Source organism: Amblyomma americanum, chromosome 1 (genome assembly GCF_052857255.1).
Source record: "Amblyomma americanum isolate KBUSLIRL-KWMA chromosome 1, ASM5285725v1, whole genome shotgun sequence".
Classification (NCBI taxonomy): Eukaryota; Metazoa; Arthropoda; class Arachnida; order Ixodida; family Ixodidae; genus Amblyomma; species Amblyomma americanum.
The window spans coordinates 92,782,083-92,799,092 of record NC_135497.1 but is presented as its reverse complement, the minus strand read 5'-3'; the positions used below and the strand labels follow the sequence as shown (position 1 = coordinate 92,799,092).

The window sequence follows — 17,010 nt, the reverse complement described above, 5'->3', positions numbered from 1 at the left end:
TAGTTGAATACAGCTCAAGAATGCAGTGACAAATGGCAAAAGTTAAGGAGGCCCTCAATCCTTTGCACGTGCCAGCCACCTTGACTGTCACACTGCTGGTGCAAGGGGATTAATTGCATCATGATCTCTGGAAGACATTTAGGCTCCCTGCCAACGAAGAATTTTGACAAAAACAGTGCTATTTGCTGATAGTGTTTGTTTTGTTATGCTGCCATAGAGCCATGCAAACAATTTTGTACATTTTTAAATGAAAATTGGTTTTTGGGGAAAGGAAATGACGTAATATCTCTCTCACATATGGTAGCACCTGAACTGCGCTGTAAGGGAAGGGATAAAGGAGGGAGTGAAAGAAGAAAGGCAGAAAGAGGTGCCGTAGTGGAGGGCTCCGGAATAATTTCGACCACATGGGGATTTTTTAACATGCACCAACATCGCACAGCACAGGGTCGCCTTAGCGTTTTGCCTCCATCGAAACGCGGCCGCCGACTCGGCTACTGATATTGGAGTACATGGGTTCGAACCCGACTGCAGCAGCTATGTTTCGATGGGGGGAAACGGTAAGGCGCCTGTGTGCTGTGCGTTGTCAGTGCACGTTAAAGATCCCCAGGTGGTCGATATTATTCCGGAGCCCTCCACTACAGCACCTCTTTCTGCCCGTCTTCTTTCACTCCCTCCTTTATCTCTTCCCTTATGGTGCGGTTCAGGTGTCCACCGATATGTGAAATAGATACTGCGCCATTTCCTTCCTCCAAAAACCAATTTTCATTTAAAAACAGACAAAACTGTTTGCATGGCTGTATGGCACCATAACAAAACACACTATCAGCAAATAGCAAAAAGCAGCTTCAATGGCTGCCACCAGTCAATGGTTCTGGACATTGACCTAGAGCACATGGTTGTGTTAGGGAACAGCCAAATTTTGAGTCCATCCTTCGCAAGCCTTTATCTGGTGATAAAAGTCGTATGGCAGCAAAGAACATTCAAGGCCATTTACCATCTCGGTAAATGAGAAAATGCTGGTGCCGCTGCTCGAGAATGTGACGTCTTTCATGAATGGATGACAAAAGCCTAAAAGGGTGCAGAGACCTGATGAAGGACAAGGCAGAAAGAGAAGAGAGAAGCAAACCACTGGCTCTCTAAATTTGAAAGAATAAATGGGCCAGGTTCAAAAATGTCCTGAAACTTCACACATGGCCAGTTAATGCACTGGAAAAGTTCTGCACAATCCCACAGCCTACCAGTTCACAAATGTCCCCAAGCTGCCTTGTGATGACAATACTATGTATTAGTTGAACAATATACCTTGGACATTCAACACCTGTTTAGTAAGCAAACTCTTAAAAGAAACCAGTCAAGAACAGAATCAATAACAACGCTGTTTAATTTTTAAAAATGTGGCCAGCCCCGAAATATTACTGAACAATTTTTATGAATTTTTACACACCTCCACATAGAATGCCGATGAAAATGCGTTGACACAAGCACAATTCAAACCTTAAAATGGAACTTTTTTTTTTTCTGTTGACAATGTTCAATTTGCCAGTTGTGTACATTGAACTTAATGAATTTGCATGGCCATAAGTGTTCATGCAGTACTAGCAGCATTTCTGTTTAAATTATATTTTCATGCTCCAAAATCAAAACATCAATGTGAACAGACCTTTTGCTCATACTTGGCACTATTTTCAGTACCTAAAAACACGAGTCATAGGGCCTTTCTTCGAAACTGGAATACAAGTACAGCACATTCATTTGTCACAAGGTAGTATTATGCAGTGAATATAATGGATAGAGTTATATCTTTGGATGATGTAACATAATGCACAAAACTGCAAGAAGTTTTGCGCATTATTTTTTTTTGTCACTTCAAAATAGCCCCACAACCTTTAACCTTCAAAATCAGATTGAATAAGACAGGACAAACAAGGAATATTTAGTAGGAGGACAAGCAGTAACTACCAATGAACTTTATTTTGTCAAGAAAGCACAAATTTACTGCAGAAGTTGACCTCTTCATGCGCAAAATCATCAACAAAAACAACAAATTGTACCATAATCTGGTACAAGGAGAGCTAAGGGGCCTATCACCACCTCTGCTGCACTAAATTTAGTACTCGCGATATTCTGAAATTAAAAGTTTACCCAAATTCACTAAATATTAAACTCACGATAAATTAAGTTGTTTACAGTAATCAAGGCAAGGCAAAACAAGAGGTTTATATAGAGGTTGGTCACCCAGTGAGCGCTGCGGCCTATATATTCCCCCCAGACTGACGTCACAACGGCAGTTTCCATCGCGCGACATCACGCGATTGTTACTTGACTATTCTACCACCCTCTACCGCAAATCAAAAGGTCAACAGCATAGGTCAAGTGGTGCAACACCATGGTGGACCACATATAGTGAGGCCTATAGCCACACTTGACTTCTGGCTCACTTAAGGTCAACCAGCAACACTCAGCGTAATCGGTTTTACCTAGTGTAGTGAAGCTTTCGCTTCAAAAAGGCAGAGGGATCTGCCTGAGTGATGATTCTCTGGCTTGCTACTCTATGCTGGAGAAGGGGGAAGGAAGAGGGTTATGATGGGCAATGATAGGTACAGAATTTGCGGACATATACAAGCATAAGAGATAACTCAGCAAAGCCAAGGGCACATGACATGCACAAGTTGTGTCACTTGATTCAGTTTGTCGCCATTCAAAGTGTCCACTACACTGCCCCCCTTTGCAAAAACACAGTCTTGGCATACGTCGGAATGTTTCGGGGCACAGCGGATGGTAGGGCTTCACACATGGGGCATCCTCAATATCACATTGAACAAAGGGTGATGTTTCCAGCAGGAAAGCCGCAGTAGGTGTCATAGGTTTTTGGTTTATGGTGGTTTAATGTCCCAAAGCAACTCAGGCTATCAGGGACGCTGTAGTGAAGGGCTCCGGAAATTTGACCACCTGGGGTTCTTTAACATGCACTGACATCGCATAGTACAGGCCTCTAGAATTTCACCTCCATCGAAATTCGAACGCGGCACCCAGGATCGAACCTGCGTCTTTCGGGTCAGCAGTCGAGCGCCATAACCATTGAGCCACCGCGGCGGCAGGTTTCATAGGTCATCGCGGAGACTTGGCGTGACATACAGTACAGGCCAGCATAATGCGGCAGAAGTTTTACGAAGAGTCCCATGCAGTGAGATGGTGACCAGAGTAAGATGAGGGACCCTGGCAAGAAGGCGGTCATGCAGTGCCGGTGGTCACAGTAGTCCTACTGTGAGGCCTGCAGGGAGGGAGAGGGCCAGTTCATGGGTGTGGTCTGCATGGTAATTGCATCAGGGGCATATTCAGAAGGCGGAGCACCAGTGGCAGGCAGCAGCATGTCCAGAAGTAATGTGGGCTCGTGGCCATTCAAAAGGTAGGAAGGTGAGCATCTGGCAGTGTCACGGCAGAAGGAGTTAGAAGCAAAATATATGGGAAAGCAATGTCTTACTCTGAATAGTCCAATGAAACGTGCATTGAGAGCATATCTGTGAGAGTTCGGGCAGTTGGGTAAGGTGTTTATTCGGGGCCATAGACTGTGGTGAGGATGTTTGATGGACAAGAAACAAAACACTGTCAACAATTTTGGAAAGAAAGGAGAGTCAAAAACGAAACTGAAAGATCGCAGTTAAACTAACCTGAGCGAAAGCAGATTGAAATAACAGAAGGATAGAATCACACGAAGCAACTCGTCCGGACGAGATTTTGATTTAGCTTCAGGACAGTAAGCAGCGGCAACTAAGGTTTCCATTTTACGTCTTCAAGACCATGCACATATTTCCTCAGGGAATATCTGTCATGCATCTGGGTTTCCTCGTCCGGCTCCAGCTCTTCCAAGTCCTTTTGCCGCTTCATTCGTGAAAGCAAGAATTCGTTGAATTGTGCTTCCGCTACAGATTTGCTTCGTTCCGGTGGCTGCGAAGACAGCGCGACAGTTACTGTGGTTTTCTCATTGCTTCCAAAGTACTTCCGCAGTTCATTTCCACGGCATAACTCCTTTCCCGCCCACCACAGTTTAGCATCATCTCCGGACAGCGAATTTTCTACGTCCATTTTGTCCATGTTCACCAACAGCACATTTCGTTCACCTTCCATTGCTTTGGGAAGATCCAGGGTGGACAAAGTTGTCTTTAGCATGTCTTTCGTGTTCTCAGTTAAGCTTTTCGTCACAGTTTTCCCAGACTCCAGTTGAGTATTTGACACCCTCGCTAACGCTTCTGCCGTTACTTTCGCCAGGATTACGCTTGGTTCTGCCAAAGTCGACGCAGTAACTTTTGGTGCGTTCGGCTGCTTCTCAAGCCGTCTGGCAAAGCTTTCAATATTTGCTGCTGCAAGCCGGATGACCAAAACATCGCTGTAAATATCTGTGACGTCTTGTATGAGCGCATCCAACGTAGTGCTCAGAGAAGTTTCGACGAGAAACTGAACAGCGTTTCCACACTGAACTTTGAGCTTCACCATGACTGCAAGGCACCATTGACCATGTCGAAATAACGCAAGCTTTATAACCCATGACGTCAAATCCGGTTTGAAAAAAAGACGTCACGTCCGGCGATTTTTTTTTCTTTGCTGTTTGAGTATAGTGCCTAGAATATACTAGCATAGCGGACATGATCCATATGGTATGGACATGTCCGAGCTTTGGACAACTTGACCGAACAGATGAGTCCTGGGAGGCACTGCTTCACAACGAGGACGACAATCAACAACGAGAAGTCATCCGTCTCGCCCTTGCCGCTGCTGAGATCCAAGAGATCCCGGTCGGCGGCTGAGGGGAGGACATGGCTGGGACCGAGCGATACCCATCATCCTTATCTCTCTCTCTCTCTCTCTCTAGGGTAGCCGTCTACTTGGGAGTATTGGAACGCACCCCGGGTTGTAGCAGTCACTGGCTGCGTTCCAATACTCTAGACGTCTAACAAGACGTCTAGTGTGACGTCTAGGAAGCAGTCTACATGTCCATGTATTGGAACTTGTCTACTGCTCACGCCGCCTCGCGGCATAATAATGTAACTAAAGCTTATGAACAATTGTACTACTATTTTTCAGAAACTGAGAAATAACGATAATTAAAAACGTGTTTTCAACAAGTTTACACATTTCTTCTGCAATGACTTTGCGCGTAAACCGGACTGGTGGATGTGCCTATCGGTCAGTCTACTTGTAGCAGACGGGACCGCTCCCCGAAGACGACGCTAAAGAGATATGAGATTATTCTTTTATTATTGATGCTAAGCTGTACATGCTCCTCGAACGTGCTCGTCCAGACGGTCCTGTAAACATAAGAAAGAATACGAAAGACTGTAATCAATTTGCGCGAAATGCGATACGGCTAATATACACTGCAACAGGAAAACACATACGTGACATTAAACCTGCTGTCTGCCGTACGTGGCACTCGGAGACAGCGAGAGACCTAAATACAGCAGCGATCTTTAATCCTGCAAATACTAAAATCAATTCGCAACATGCCGGTGTATTTATTCTGAGAGTGTAGAGATAAAGAATGCAGGCGAAAGAGTTGATGCAACTAATACAGCAACAGAAGAACACATTTGTTAACCGTCACGCCAGCCGTCTTAACGCCCGTCGAGGAAACCAACGACAGCGACGAGTATTCTCTAAAATCAGTGCTAATTAAGATCCGGCATCGTCAGATGCCGGATCACGTAAACAGACCTACAGCGTCCGCTGCTGCAGCAAAGCTCTCAACTGCACGATTTTCTCCTGCGTGATTCACTGCTAGGAATCGCACGTCCACGAAGATTAATTAGCCACTAGTTTGCGTGCCAAATAACATAATGAAATGACTCACATTTTTCCTTTCCTATACTCCGTGTACACTCCGACGCCCGCAAGAGTACGACTCGCTCATCCGCGTACATCAGCTCCGCCATCTTTAGACAGCAAGTTAGCCTGCATCGATGTGGACTTCGGCGAAGCAGTCTCATGAGACTGCTTCGCCGAGAAATGGAACGCGTCCCAAGATGGCGGCTGTCCGGCTAGACGTCTAAGTAGCCGTCTACTTGGGACTATTGGAACGCAGCCACTGCCGTGGCTGAAGCAGAATTTTTCACAGCTGAAATTTTGCAGCATATTTCAGATCTAAGCAGAAAGCAATTTTTTTGCAGAAATGAAGCAAGGAGACGTTCGATGCAAGTCAACAAAGTCAAGACAAGTCTAATAGTTTATAATTAAATTAATTTATAAAGTACTTTAGATTACATGTAGCTATATTTTCGTGACTCCTAAGAACAAATGATTTTAACTCGCATTACCTCGATGTCAAGCATGATGTCGAATTTATGGTTTTGTGACAACCGCGCCCCCTCCCAGTGAGATAAAAAAAAAGGGGGCATGTTGAGCACGCCTGCATTGTTCTGTGTGAACGCATGTCTGCTGTTTGCTGGTAATGCATGGTTCGTCTAATGTTTACGAAGAGCTTTTAATAATTCCAAATGCTAAGGTTAAGCACCGTGACGAAAATAGGCATAGGCTGGTAAGCGCCCAAATGTACTGCTGCTTGACTTACTGTGCCTGATATTGTATTCATGATCTATCAAAACCACGTGGGTGAACTTCAATGAATCAGAAGTGCACACTTTGCATGAAGGATTCGAGAAAGCGCCAGTTTGTTGGTGGCCTCTGTCGATTTGTTTTTTGATGCAGCAATTATTTCACAGTAACGTTTTTGCTAACGGCGCTTCCAGTTAGTTTCCCCAAAAAAGTGGTATTCGTGTGCCTTGCAGTGAATTAACACGTGTCTCGTTTGAATTTGCAGGACGATCGTAACAATTCTTGGCGTTGGTGGATTTGTGTTTGCAAAGAATCTAATCGACAAGCAACGCTATGAAGCTATGAAAGTCCGGGAACGCATGAAAGCAGCACCGAGGGGACCATACTAGTCGCAAATCCAAGTCTGCGGTTTGCAAACTTCTTGCAAGGAAGAAGTTAGCGATGGCAGCCAACATGCAGTTAGACCCCACTAAGCTTCAGCTTGTAGCTGATCTAGAAATTGAAATGATGTCAGACATGTACAACCGCATGACGGCGGCTTGCCAAAAGAAGTGCATCCCCACCAAGTACCGTGAGGCGGACCTGTCCAAAGGCGAAAGTGTGTGCCTCGACAGGTGTGTGGCCAAGTACCTGGACATTCACGAGCGCATCGGCAAAAAGCTTACCACGCTGTCCATGCAAGACGAAGAACTTATGAAGAAGATGCAGGAGCAGCAATCTACCGCCCAGGCCCATGCCAAGTAGCCATAGTTCCCGTGTTCCGGAGTTCCCATTTTTTGTGTATTATCGTTAGCGGATATGCTGTTGTAGCGTTTGCCTGTTTATTGCTATTAAACCAAGTGTAGTGCAGTCTGCCAATTACAATCTCATTTGTCATTGTTCAACTGTTACTGTCATAAACATTGCTTATTTTGAAGTTGAAGTACAAGCAGTGTACAGGCGCGTACAGAAAAATCGGGTGCAAGTTTGGTTTAAAAAAATTCTGTCACTTGGCTTTTTCAGGTTACTTTTGTCAGCGGAAACAATCATTACCACTCATCTTCCTGCAGCACATAACAGACTGTTATTTTCATAATCCAAGGTTGATAAGTTGCACCAGAGTCCATCAGTGAAGGACTCTGGTTGCACCAAGAAAATCTTTACGAAACCAGATATTCCTTATTGATAAGTGCAATTTCATTGCATGTATATTCTCCATGTGAAGCTTTTCTGTGTCTGCTGGACCCGCTTACCTTTCTATGTACTGGAAAAAATTATCCACACGCGAATATCATGCTTTTGTGACAAACACCAAATAATAAAGATTCGCAGTTTGGTTTTATCAAACACAAATCTCTTGAGACAGCATTACTAAGCCAGAGTATATCTTGCGGTGTTTCGAGGAAAGAAAACTTGCCCTTGGTGTTTTTATAGATTTTTCGCAGGCTTTCGACTACATCAGTTATACTTTTGGCAAAACTTTTCGACTACGGCTTTAGGGGGTCGTGTTCATGCGCTTCTTTCGTCATATCTTGCACACCGCTTTCAGTTTGTAAGTATTAATAGCTGTCAATCCTCAGTAAAAAAAAGTAACTGCTGGCGTGCCTCAGGGAAGTATCCTTGGACCGCTTCTTTTTAACCTATATATAAATGATATCTTTAATCAATGCCTGCATGCGAAGTTATGTATGCAGATGACGTCTCACTGTTCTTCTCATCAAGCGTATGTGGAGATATGATAAACGAGACAAATAGGACACTAAGTGCACTCAATCAATGGTCCCTTAATAACCAGTTGAAAATTAATGTAACTAAATCTAAGGCTATTATGTTCAAACCAAAAAATAAAAACATTATTCTACCATGCGATCTTAAGCTAGGTCTGGAAACGCTAGAAATTGTAGACAATATTAAAATATTAGAGGTATATTTCAACAGCCAGTTAAGCTGGGATAATCACGTTAACGCTGTCATCAGTAAGCTTTCTCGTGTCACAGGTATCATTAACCGGCATCGTTACTTACTTCCATGCAAAGTTAAACTTCTCCTGTATAATTCGCTCTTATGTCCCAAGTAAACTATGCGCACTTAGTTTGGGGAACAACTACAGTTACCAATAAAAATAAGATTTACGTTTTACAGAAAAAGGCTCTACGTGCAATACTCAACATCGGTTCAGATATAAACACATGTGACTTATTCCGCCAGTTCAAGGCCGTAAAATTATCTGAAATGTATAATGTTAGGCTGGCTGAAAGATATAAGAAGGACCTAAGACAAAATGTGAATTACTTGCGTGACACGACACACCTTTCGCTAAATGTACAAGTTTACCCTAGCAGACACAGCGAACTATGGCATATTCCGACATGCCGCACAATATATGGTACATATAGCCTAGCAAACATGCTGCCCCGTCTTTTAAATAAGCTTCATGCCCCAAAAGTTGATGTATCACGAGCATGCCGCAAAAATATACAGGATGTATGTGCTACTTTTTAGATTACATCATGCTTTCACTACTTCCTTATCTCTTTCGTTGCATAAAGTGTTGACCCGATTTGAATAATCAATGACATGTTTTTCTGTGCAGTTTATTTTTCTGTTGCTTTTTTGTTATTTTTTTGTGTACGCTTCATTTCCTCATTGTCTTTTCTGATGATTTTTGTGTATGTATGTTGCCTGCTGTCCTGCAATGTAGGGGCCGAGGGGCATGTCAAGCCACAAATTCTGGCTTTTTTCCCTCGACCCTCACCATGTATACATGGGAAAATAAATTGAAAAATTGAATTGAAAAAAATCTTTCCAAAAATAACCAGGCTGCCCATGCTGCTTCTCATACTATTGCTGAGGAAGATTACGCAGGTTCATGTTGTGCAGATTATCCTTGCAGCTGACTAAGGCTGGCAACTGCAGCGTCACCATTCTGCCGCTAGCTCACTTTTTCCATTGTCATGGCAGCCTGGATACTTATGGCAAAGATGGTACTTTAGCCTTTGCCAAAAATATAGAGGCCATTTTGTTTTCCTGCAGGGCCACACCATGTGGCCCTTGTAGCATTCCTAAACCTCCTGTGCACTGGAGGAGTGAGGATGATGGTTACTCTTACCCTCAAGAGAGAGATATGGTGCTGGTAATGCAAAATCAGCCATAATGCATGGCCCAGAAGCAAAGGCGATGGCCTGCTCAGTCTGTGCACTGTGAAAATTTGGTTTCAATGTCACAGGGGCCATTCAAAATTTGCAACTTCGTTCAAGCAGAATGTGATTAGTGCAAGTAGCTCTTGATGTAGTAATGCCAGTAAGATGAGCAGACAGCTGTGATCTGGTGGTCCATATCTAACAGCCATGTCCTGAACTCGGCCCCAGTTGAAGCCACATCATAAATAACAAGTGTTAAAGGTGCATTGAAATCGTCCACAATGAAATGAAAACACAGCTTTAGGTTCAAAACGCCTTCTAAGAAGGTAATGTACCTTTGGTTTTTTGTGCTGGCAAGGAAGGAAAACTTTATTACAGTGAAGGGGAGTTGGGCGAGCTTATGGGTGGGGCCCTCATTCCAGGGCTCCACTGGCTTGAGCTGCCCTGCAGACCTGTTGAATGAGGGCTCGTTGGTCCTCCAGGTTATCGCTGGTCAGCAGCGCCTCCCACCGTTGGCAAGCTGCGTTTTCTACATAGTGCATTTTTGGGTAGGGACCTGGTGTAACCAGATTCTTCAAGAACCTACTCTGTGAGCAGAAATGGGGTTTTATTAAGAAACTAAGGGTCCTAAATGAAGAAATGCACACTATATGTAGCTTGATGAGCACATTTTGAATGCTTGGAACAAGCTGAGCAAAGGGCATCAATTTTGCAGGTCTACATGCCCATTTTTGCTTGAAATTTTGTGGTTAGCAAGTGCAGTTTCCCCCAGCTGTCAGGCAAAAATGTGGCTGGTTCTGTTCTGAACCAAACAGTGACGTTTACATATGTATCACTGTTTTGAAATATTTGTGGTGCTATATGTACTACGCGAGACTTTGAGCAACGTTGTTGTACAGAGCTGAGTGTTTTCAAGTCGTGCAAATAGAGAGTTTTTCTGCCAAACAAAAATCTATGCCTTTTTGCACAGAATACCACTGCTGCCATTTGTACTGAAATGGTGTAAGCACAACTATGGCATAACCAATCCTGGTGGTGCTTCTTGCCAAGGACTGTAGAAGAAGACCGTGGATGTAATTCATATTACACCCTCTTCATTTTGCTAAAGCAATGCTTGGGCAGTGCCTTTGATGGTATAGAAGTAAAAGTCACTGTGCAGCTACGAAACTGACTGCACAAACCTTTTTTCGTTGGCTTGGAGGAGCATGTTCAAGAAATATTAAAAGAGCCAAGCATGGATAGAGACCCTTTATTGCCTTTTCAAGTAACAGTAGCAGTGGCATCTTCAGAGAAATGACAACCTGTGTGTGAACACGTCATTGCTTTCTTTAATGTAGAAATCTTGCAGAGTTGAATGGTATTCGGTACCATTTTTTTAAATTGCTCATCCTTAAACTAAGTGAACATACTTAGGCTCGGTGTTTGCATAAGGCTCGGGGCTAAAATATTGTTGAAAGCCACTGATGTACTTTGAATAAGAGTGCACCTTAACTTGCAGTATAATAGAGCAGCTGTATGCAGCAATAAGTGGTATAATGAAAAGTGGTACTGCTTTAGCCCATTGGATTTAGAGTGGGCACTTTCTTTTCTTGTAGTCTTCTTTGTTTTCTATCTGCCACCTGCTGACACTATTTGTTTTGCTTATTTCTTTCTTGTAGGTATACTTTATCCTACTGTAACCAACAAATTTTCCTACTCTAACTTGTATGGCATGCTTGTAGACTTGAGGTCAAGTCCATTGTAATCCTGGAAGTGCAGAAAGAAATTACAAGAGAAGTTGTATGTATCTGGGCTAGCATTGCTGGTATGTTTCCTGTTAGCCCCAGTTATTGTTTAATGTTGTTAATATGTTGGAAGGTTCTCAATTACTTGAACCCTCTTATTGTCTACAGTTCCATTGTTTATTTTTCATGCATTTTCTCTATTCTATACAATCAGCAATGAATTCACATTTTGGGAATGCTATGGTCATAGACATGAATTCATATCCGTAGTAGTAATGGCTGAAGTTAGGAAGAAAAGTAATCAAAAAAAGCTAATTTGTTGGGTTCTGTGATTATTCAAAGTATTGAATATCAAATGTACACGATATTTAGTTCAACTTTGAAAAGAAGGGGACTCTACTTGGAAGCCTTGAATATTTTAAAGTGTACGAGTATTGAAAAGCACAAATTACAATGCTTTAAAATGAAGTGTTACCACAGGGAGACAGGCAAGAGGGAACATATGCTGCACTTACACAAGAGCAAGGTATATAAGATGCAGGAAATGCATTCTCTGTGTGCCCTTGAGTGTTACCCTGTGAGGTGCGGTTCTTTGTTTTCAAACACAGTGAGCCATCAACTCTTGCAGTGTCCATTTTACAACTTCATTGTTGAGGAAATGTGCTTTTATATAAATAAATATACTTGAAAGAAAATTACATGCTATCTGCCAGAAGTGCTGCAATTTGTATGTTATCCTGCATTCTTTCCCCTTTTTATCTCTTGAGATGGTGCTAGCATTGATTGGAGAGCCTCAAAAAAGGTCCTCCAGTTAATGGCATCGACCTATTGATATGATGAAACGGCCAACTACCTTGCACATGCTCTTGTGGCATTGCAGGTGGCTAGCACAAGCAAGGTGATTTCATGATACAGACGTCAAGACATTAGGTTAACACCATTAGTTGAAGGGCCTCCTTTGAGGGGCATTTTCCTCTTCATTCTTGAGTTGTATCCGACTTAAGAGCACTCGCCACATATGCATCTCCTGGTCATGGCTGAATGCTGTTCGAGCACGAAAATGGACATGCACTACCGGGGAGAAAAGTTTCTGGGACGAGAGTTCTAGGAAAAACGTTTTATTGCAGCTCCACCTCGCTACCCAGTCGCCTGATATTGTCAAGAGAGGAAGTTGAGGAAAAAATTATTGGACTGAGTCCACTATGCCATGATTACTGCATATTTAGCTGGCTCCCAATTTTAACAAACCCTCCTCTTACAGTCAATAAAAAGAAGAGCCGCATTCAGATGTTTGTGGTTTTGTCTTGACTGCTATGCGCATGCTAGTTTGTCTATTTGAAAAATACTTTTACCCTAGACTCTTTTTGATCTGTGAATTTTTCTGCAAAATTTGCAATAGCACAGTATTTGCTTTGATTAAAAAAAAGTCGTTTTTTATTTGTCCTAAATTGGAAAACTGCCATTTGTACATGCCTTTTTGGCTTTATAATGCAACTGTGAGCGTTGTCTCCCTCTAGTCACACTGTTCCCTGTGTCTGTATCACTGTTTGAAATGAGGAAGAGCGTATATATATTCAGAGTAACACATCTGTACACCATCAAAGTGTGAGTACTGGTACATGTAATGTGCTAAAACCAGGCCTCATGTGCTGTTCCCTACAGCAGGCATGACCGACCATGATGGCAGCAGCTAAGGCACACTGCTGCCGAGTACGAGGTCACTCGCTCAGCATCTTGCTAAAGTAGCTCCAGCTGGGTGTTGGAGCCCTCTGCAGGTGCATCTTTATAATTAGCCTGTAGCCTATGGTGTAGCTTATGGCTGGAAATACACCAATAATTCATCAGTTCATGCGTCGCCGCCTTTCTGGGAGATTATCTCGACTGCCTGTAAGGGCTGAAGTTTAATGGTGGCAACAGTAATCCAGGTTACCTAGATTATGTGGCCTGGTTACAGATTTCAGGGAGTGCCTCGTGTAGCGCTGATTTCTTTGTGCAACCTTGCATTCGAGGAGTTGCTCAGACTACCAGTCAGACCAGCTGTTATTCTGGCTTGCAGTGCAGAAATTTTGCATACAGAGCAGTATATGCACAGAATACAGGCAGCAGTCTACACGGAACACTCTAAGCAAATAATTGTGCATAGATGGGTGCCGTACTGCACATTTGGAACTAACTTGGGAAGTGCAGGCAAAATTGATGAAAGGTCACGCAGTGTATAGCTTGGTCGCTATTCAGATAATTGTGCCCAATAAGGAAATTGAAATGCTGCCACGGTTTTCAGTCTTATCTAGAAAGACTTTCTTGAAGTTCAAGCTTCAACTGCTGACCTTGCATTTCTATTTGTCGCTAGTACTTGTATAAAAGCTGGGTTTTGTTGGTCCACATAAGTTTTTTCTAAGTGACAAAGTCCTGGCGATTTTTCCTATATATTTAGAAGCTGAAACTGAGTTGGTGTACCTTGTAACCAGCGAAGCACACACTTTATAGAATTGTATTGCAGTGTACATTAACATCTGTTTAAACCAGGGACTCCGGAACTTTTTTTTGAGTGGGGGGCAAGACTGAGTTTTTGTTTTTTATTTGTTTAATGCTCATTTACATAATAAATTTTATATTATTATTATTTTTCAATGTTCAAAGGTTGATGCAAACTGTCACGTGGTGACGACACTCCAGCAGTCAGGAAGACAACGAAAGGGCTTCCAAAAGAAACTGTTTAAGGGGCTGACTCCCGCCCACTAAGAATTGAATGATTCAGTGGTGGAAACAGTCACAAGTGCGCTGGGTGGTCATCGAACTGAATGCATGCAGTTCTTGGCCACGCTCAATTTAAACCTGGCAAGGAACCTTTGAGATAAACAACCAACAGCAACTACAACAATCTGGAAAAATGTGGAAGCATTTGCACGTGGCCACGATCAATGGACATAAGTCTGGTTGAATCTAGCATTTAAAACAAAATGATAAACCCATGTGCCGGCGGTTAATATGAAACGAACTGAAATGGGCAGCTTTATAGATGTGCGCACGAGGAGTGATCAATTGGCCAAAAAAGTTTGTGCATAGTTTGTTTAAATTCAGGTAATCATGATCATGTACACGGGTCAGACAGTCGACTTCTGTTGGGGCATGACCAGTTTAGGTTACTCATATACGAAATGCTTTACAACTGCCTACGAAGCCAAGTAGCTCAGCCCCACTGTGCTTAGATTAAAAGAGTCTTAGAGCTGAAGTGTTTCAATTGTCAGAAATCTGATCCAAGTGCGAGCAATTGGAGACTGGGTTGGGGGTGGCCACCCCCCTTGCCCCTGCTGTTCCAGGGTCCCTGGTCTAAACTTGGGGTAGTGAAGTTTTAAACTCTAAAATTGTGTGCTTGAATTGTACGGTAGCTGCATTAGCCTCCCAGAACACACCAGAATAAAATTGCATGTTGGCCATCAAGCCTTAATGTACAAAACTTCCAGCTAATATGATGAAAATAAGCACATAACACAAGCGGTGGTCATTTTCTTTATTATATGTTGCCATTAACTTGGATATTTAACAGTAATAAAGAGGGATTGCATCTGAATCTGCATAAATTAAGACAGTTTTGAAATTGACTTAGCTTGATGTAAAGAAAGCTTAAATAAGGCTATCTGCATTTGTTACTTTGCAAATATGCAATGTCACACTGATGGTATTGAACTCTTTTACCATCACAACAAATCTAAATACAATAGCGCAAGTGCAAGCTGGCACATGGGTTGCATCACAGGTATGGTTTACAAGTGAAATATGACAATGAAAAGCACTCCATTTCTTTGAAAAGGGCTGCTGCGCATGACACAAAACAGTCATGATGGGCAGTGCAATGGAACTGGAAAAATATCATAATTGATTGCTAGACTAAATCAGGATGTCTGCATAATGTGTAGGGGAAAACTCCACCTTTAAACACTGGCCGTTTACAAGTGTTTCTCTGTGAACACAAAGTTGTTTTGGAATGAACATGAAGGTCAGTCACATAAACACACGTGCAGGGTAACACACACACTTGATGTCACACTGCTTCTTTCCTCTTGTACAAAGTCACCTTTCTACCCCACTGTGTTTGGCCAAAACATTCAACTACTTGAAGGCCACACCTGCCCTGCAGAAAGTCATGGATATTGTCTTCAACATTGACATTCATGCTTAGTGCCTCGAGATTTTGAAACTCGGTCTCATTACTTCGCCTCATGCGTCGTGAAGCACTTCGGTAGCATTTCCAAAGCTGTGCCTCCACTAGCAAAAAATGTGTATTTTTACTGACTGTTTCAAGAAACTGCTTCAGCCCATTGTCGCCGTGGTTAAGGTGAATCCACATGGTCACTGAGAAACAGAATGTAACGTCAAAAGCATCTCTACCTAGCTTTTCGAGGTAGGCTGTCAGCGACTCTACACTGGCATTACTGGTAATGTCCAAACACATGTATTCAATCGCTTCGGGATATGAGCAGTTCTTCTTGGCACATTCAATTAAAGAACTGTCAATGTCAATTGCGAGCATTTTCACGTCTGTCATCCCCGACGATGCCAAGTTCCGGTAAAGATGAGTCGTGAGCTCCTGCAAAAAAGAAAAGCAAACTTCAAATCACGGCGTTCCTTCGGAGATATGTGCACGCTTTAGTGTCGGACATGCAGCCTTTCTCACTTTATAACTCACTAGTTTGAAGTTACTTAAAGATCTGGCATATTTCTACATGAAGTTCGAAAGGAGAACTCTTTCAAGGTTGCATGCTTTAGAAAATTGAACTCAGACATCGGCGTCATTCTGAGGTAACAAGTGTTGAGTTTTCTAACAAGCAGAAACGAGCAACAAATACCTGTTATAAAAAATTATGACAGCTATATATTATTAGTTCTTACCACGTTTTTACAAAGAATCGCATGAGCGGAACTCTTTACCCCACTATTGCAGCCAATGTCAAGGGCGACGACTTGGGACTGATCACTCAAGTTGCAGTAGGCTACAAGGTCCTTTGGTAACATTTTCAGCCGCTCCTCCGGTTTGTTGAACTGGTAGTAGTTGTTAAAATTTCCATATTTTGCTCTGCTTCCCGAGCCGCCTCTCTCAGGCGTGGGCGCAGCCATCTTAATCAAAAACGGCACGCAACGCTAGACGTATTACTTACCACATGACACCGCGCACACATTTCCTTCAGACGCATACCTCTATTGCGCCCCATGTGATTTCAAAAGTAATATGGTAATAAAAGCTTGGGTGGCTCGGACTAGCGCTGCTCGGGTTTGGAAATCTGCGTTGCCGTCTAATTGCTTTACATTCACCACGGCAAACGTAAGGTCTCCTCGATTTGGCTGCACTTTCTGCACCAGTTCAGGAAGTGCGGCACTCTCGCACTCGATTTGACAGTGCAGCTAGTGCCACCTGCACTTCGGCACTCGATTTGGCCTCGTGCTGCACGAGTTCTTCTGCACTGCTGCACTAGCCTCCCGGCGAGTTCTCTTCTCGTGCAAGTATAGCGCAAGGTGCTTGGCGCGCTCCGTAGCAGACAGCTCCGCGGCCGCTTGATTTGTGAGCGGCGTTGAGACCATGTTTGAGACGGCCGCGTACCCGTGACAGACGCGGCATCTGCGTC

At 43.1% G+C, this 17,010-nt stretch overlaps 4 protein-coding genes across 5 annotated transcripts in view; 2 read left to right on the top strand and 2 right to left on the bottom strand.

The window, feature by feature from the left end:
- Positions 1-1,950: 1,950 nt before the first annotated feature.
- On the bottom strand, positions 1,951-4,810 carry LOC144113236 (cilia- and flagella-associated protein 298-B). Its single transcript, XM_077646211.1, has one exon. It carries the CDS (start codon positions 4,489-4,491, stop codon positions 3,769-3,771), a length of 723 nt encoding a protein of 240 aa, XP_077502337.1. The 5' UTR covers positions 4,492-4,810; the 3' UTR covers positions 1,951-3,768.
- Positions 4,811-6,372: 1,562 nt separating this feature from the next.
- Tim10 (translocase of inner membrane 10) lies at positions 6,373-7,404 on the top strand. Its single transcript, XM_077646212.1, has 2 exons — positions 6,373-6,529; positions 6,812-7,404. The coding sequence occupies exon 2, from the start codon at positions 6,988-6,990 to the stop codon at positions 7,288-7,290; it is 303 nt and encodes a 100-aa protein (XP_077502338.1). The 5' UTR covers positions 6,373-6,529; positions 6,812-6,987; the 3' UTR covers positions 7,291-7,404.
- Positions 7,405-14,881: 7,477 nt separating this feature from the next.
- LOC144113235 (pre-miRNA 5'-monophosphate methyltransferase) lies at positions 14,882-16,523 on the bottom strand. 2 transcript variants are annotated; one of them, XM_077646209.1, is made up of 2 exons: positions 16,280-16,523; positions 14,882-15,977 (listed from the first exon to the last, which is right to left on the bottom strand). In XM_077646209.1, exons 1-2 carry the CDS (start codon positions 16,502-16,504, stop codon positions 15,432-15,434), a joined length of 771 nt encoding a protein of 256 aa, XP_077502335.1. In that variant the 5' UTR covers positions 16,505-16,523; the 3' UTR covers positions 14,882-15,431. The 2 variants fall into 2 exon arrangements, with proteins under 2 accessions (XP_077502335.1, XP_077502336.1); XM_077646210.1 differs by having other exon boundaries at positions 16,319-16,523.
- A 45-nt stretch (positions 16,524-16,568) lies between these two features.
- Rab3GAP1 (RAB3 GTPase activating protein subunit 1) overlaps positions 16,569-17,010 on the top strand; it is a 190,796-nt gene continuing 190,354 nt past the window's right edge. Inside the window, exon 1 of the mRNA XM_077646206.1 lies at positions 16,569-16,709. The gene's annotated coding sequence lies outside the window, so the exon portion shown is untranslated. The remainder of the gene's footprint in view (positions 16,710-17,010) is intronic.

Coding starts and splice junctions, on each gene's coding strand:
- LOC144113236 (XM_077646211.1), bottom strand. CDS start 4,491: ATGGTGAAGCTCAAAGTTCAGTGTGGAAACGCTGTTCAGTTTCTCGTC.
- LOC144113235 (XM_077646209.1), bottom strand. CDS start 16,504: ATGGCTGCGCCCACGCCTGAGAGAGGCGGCTCGGGAAGCAGAGCAAAA. Junction 15,978..16,279: donor CGATTCTTTGTAAAAACGTG/GTAAGAACTAAT, acceptor TCTTTTTTGCAG/GAGCTCACGACTCATCTTTA.
- Tim10 (XM_077646212.1), top strand. CDS start 6,988: ATGGCAGCCAACATGCAGTTAGACCCCACTAAGCTTCAGCTTGTAGCT.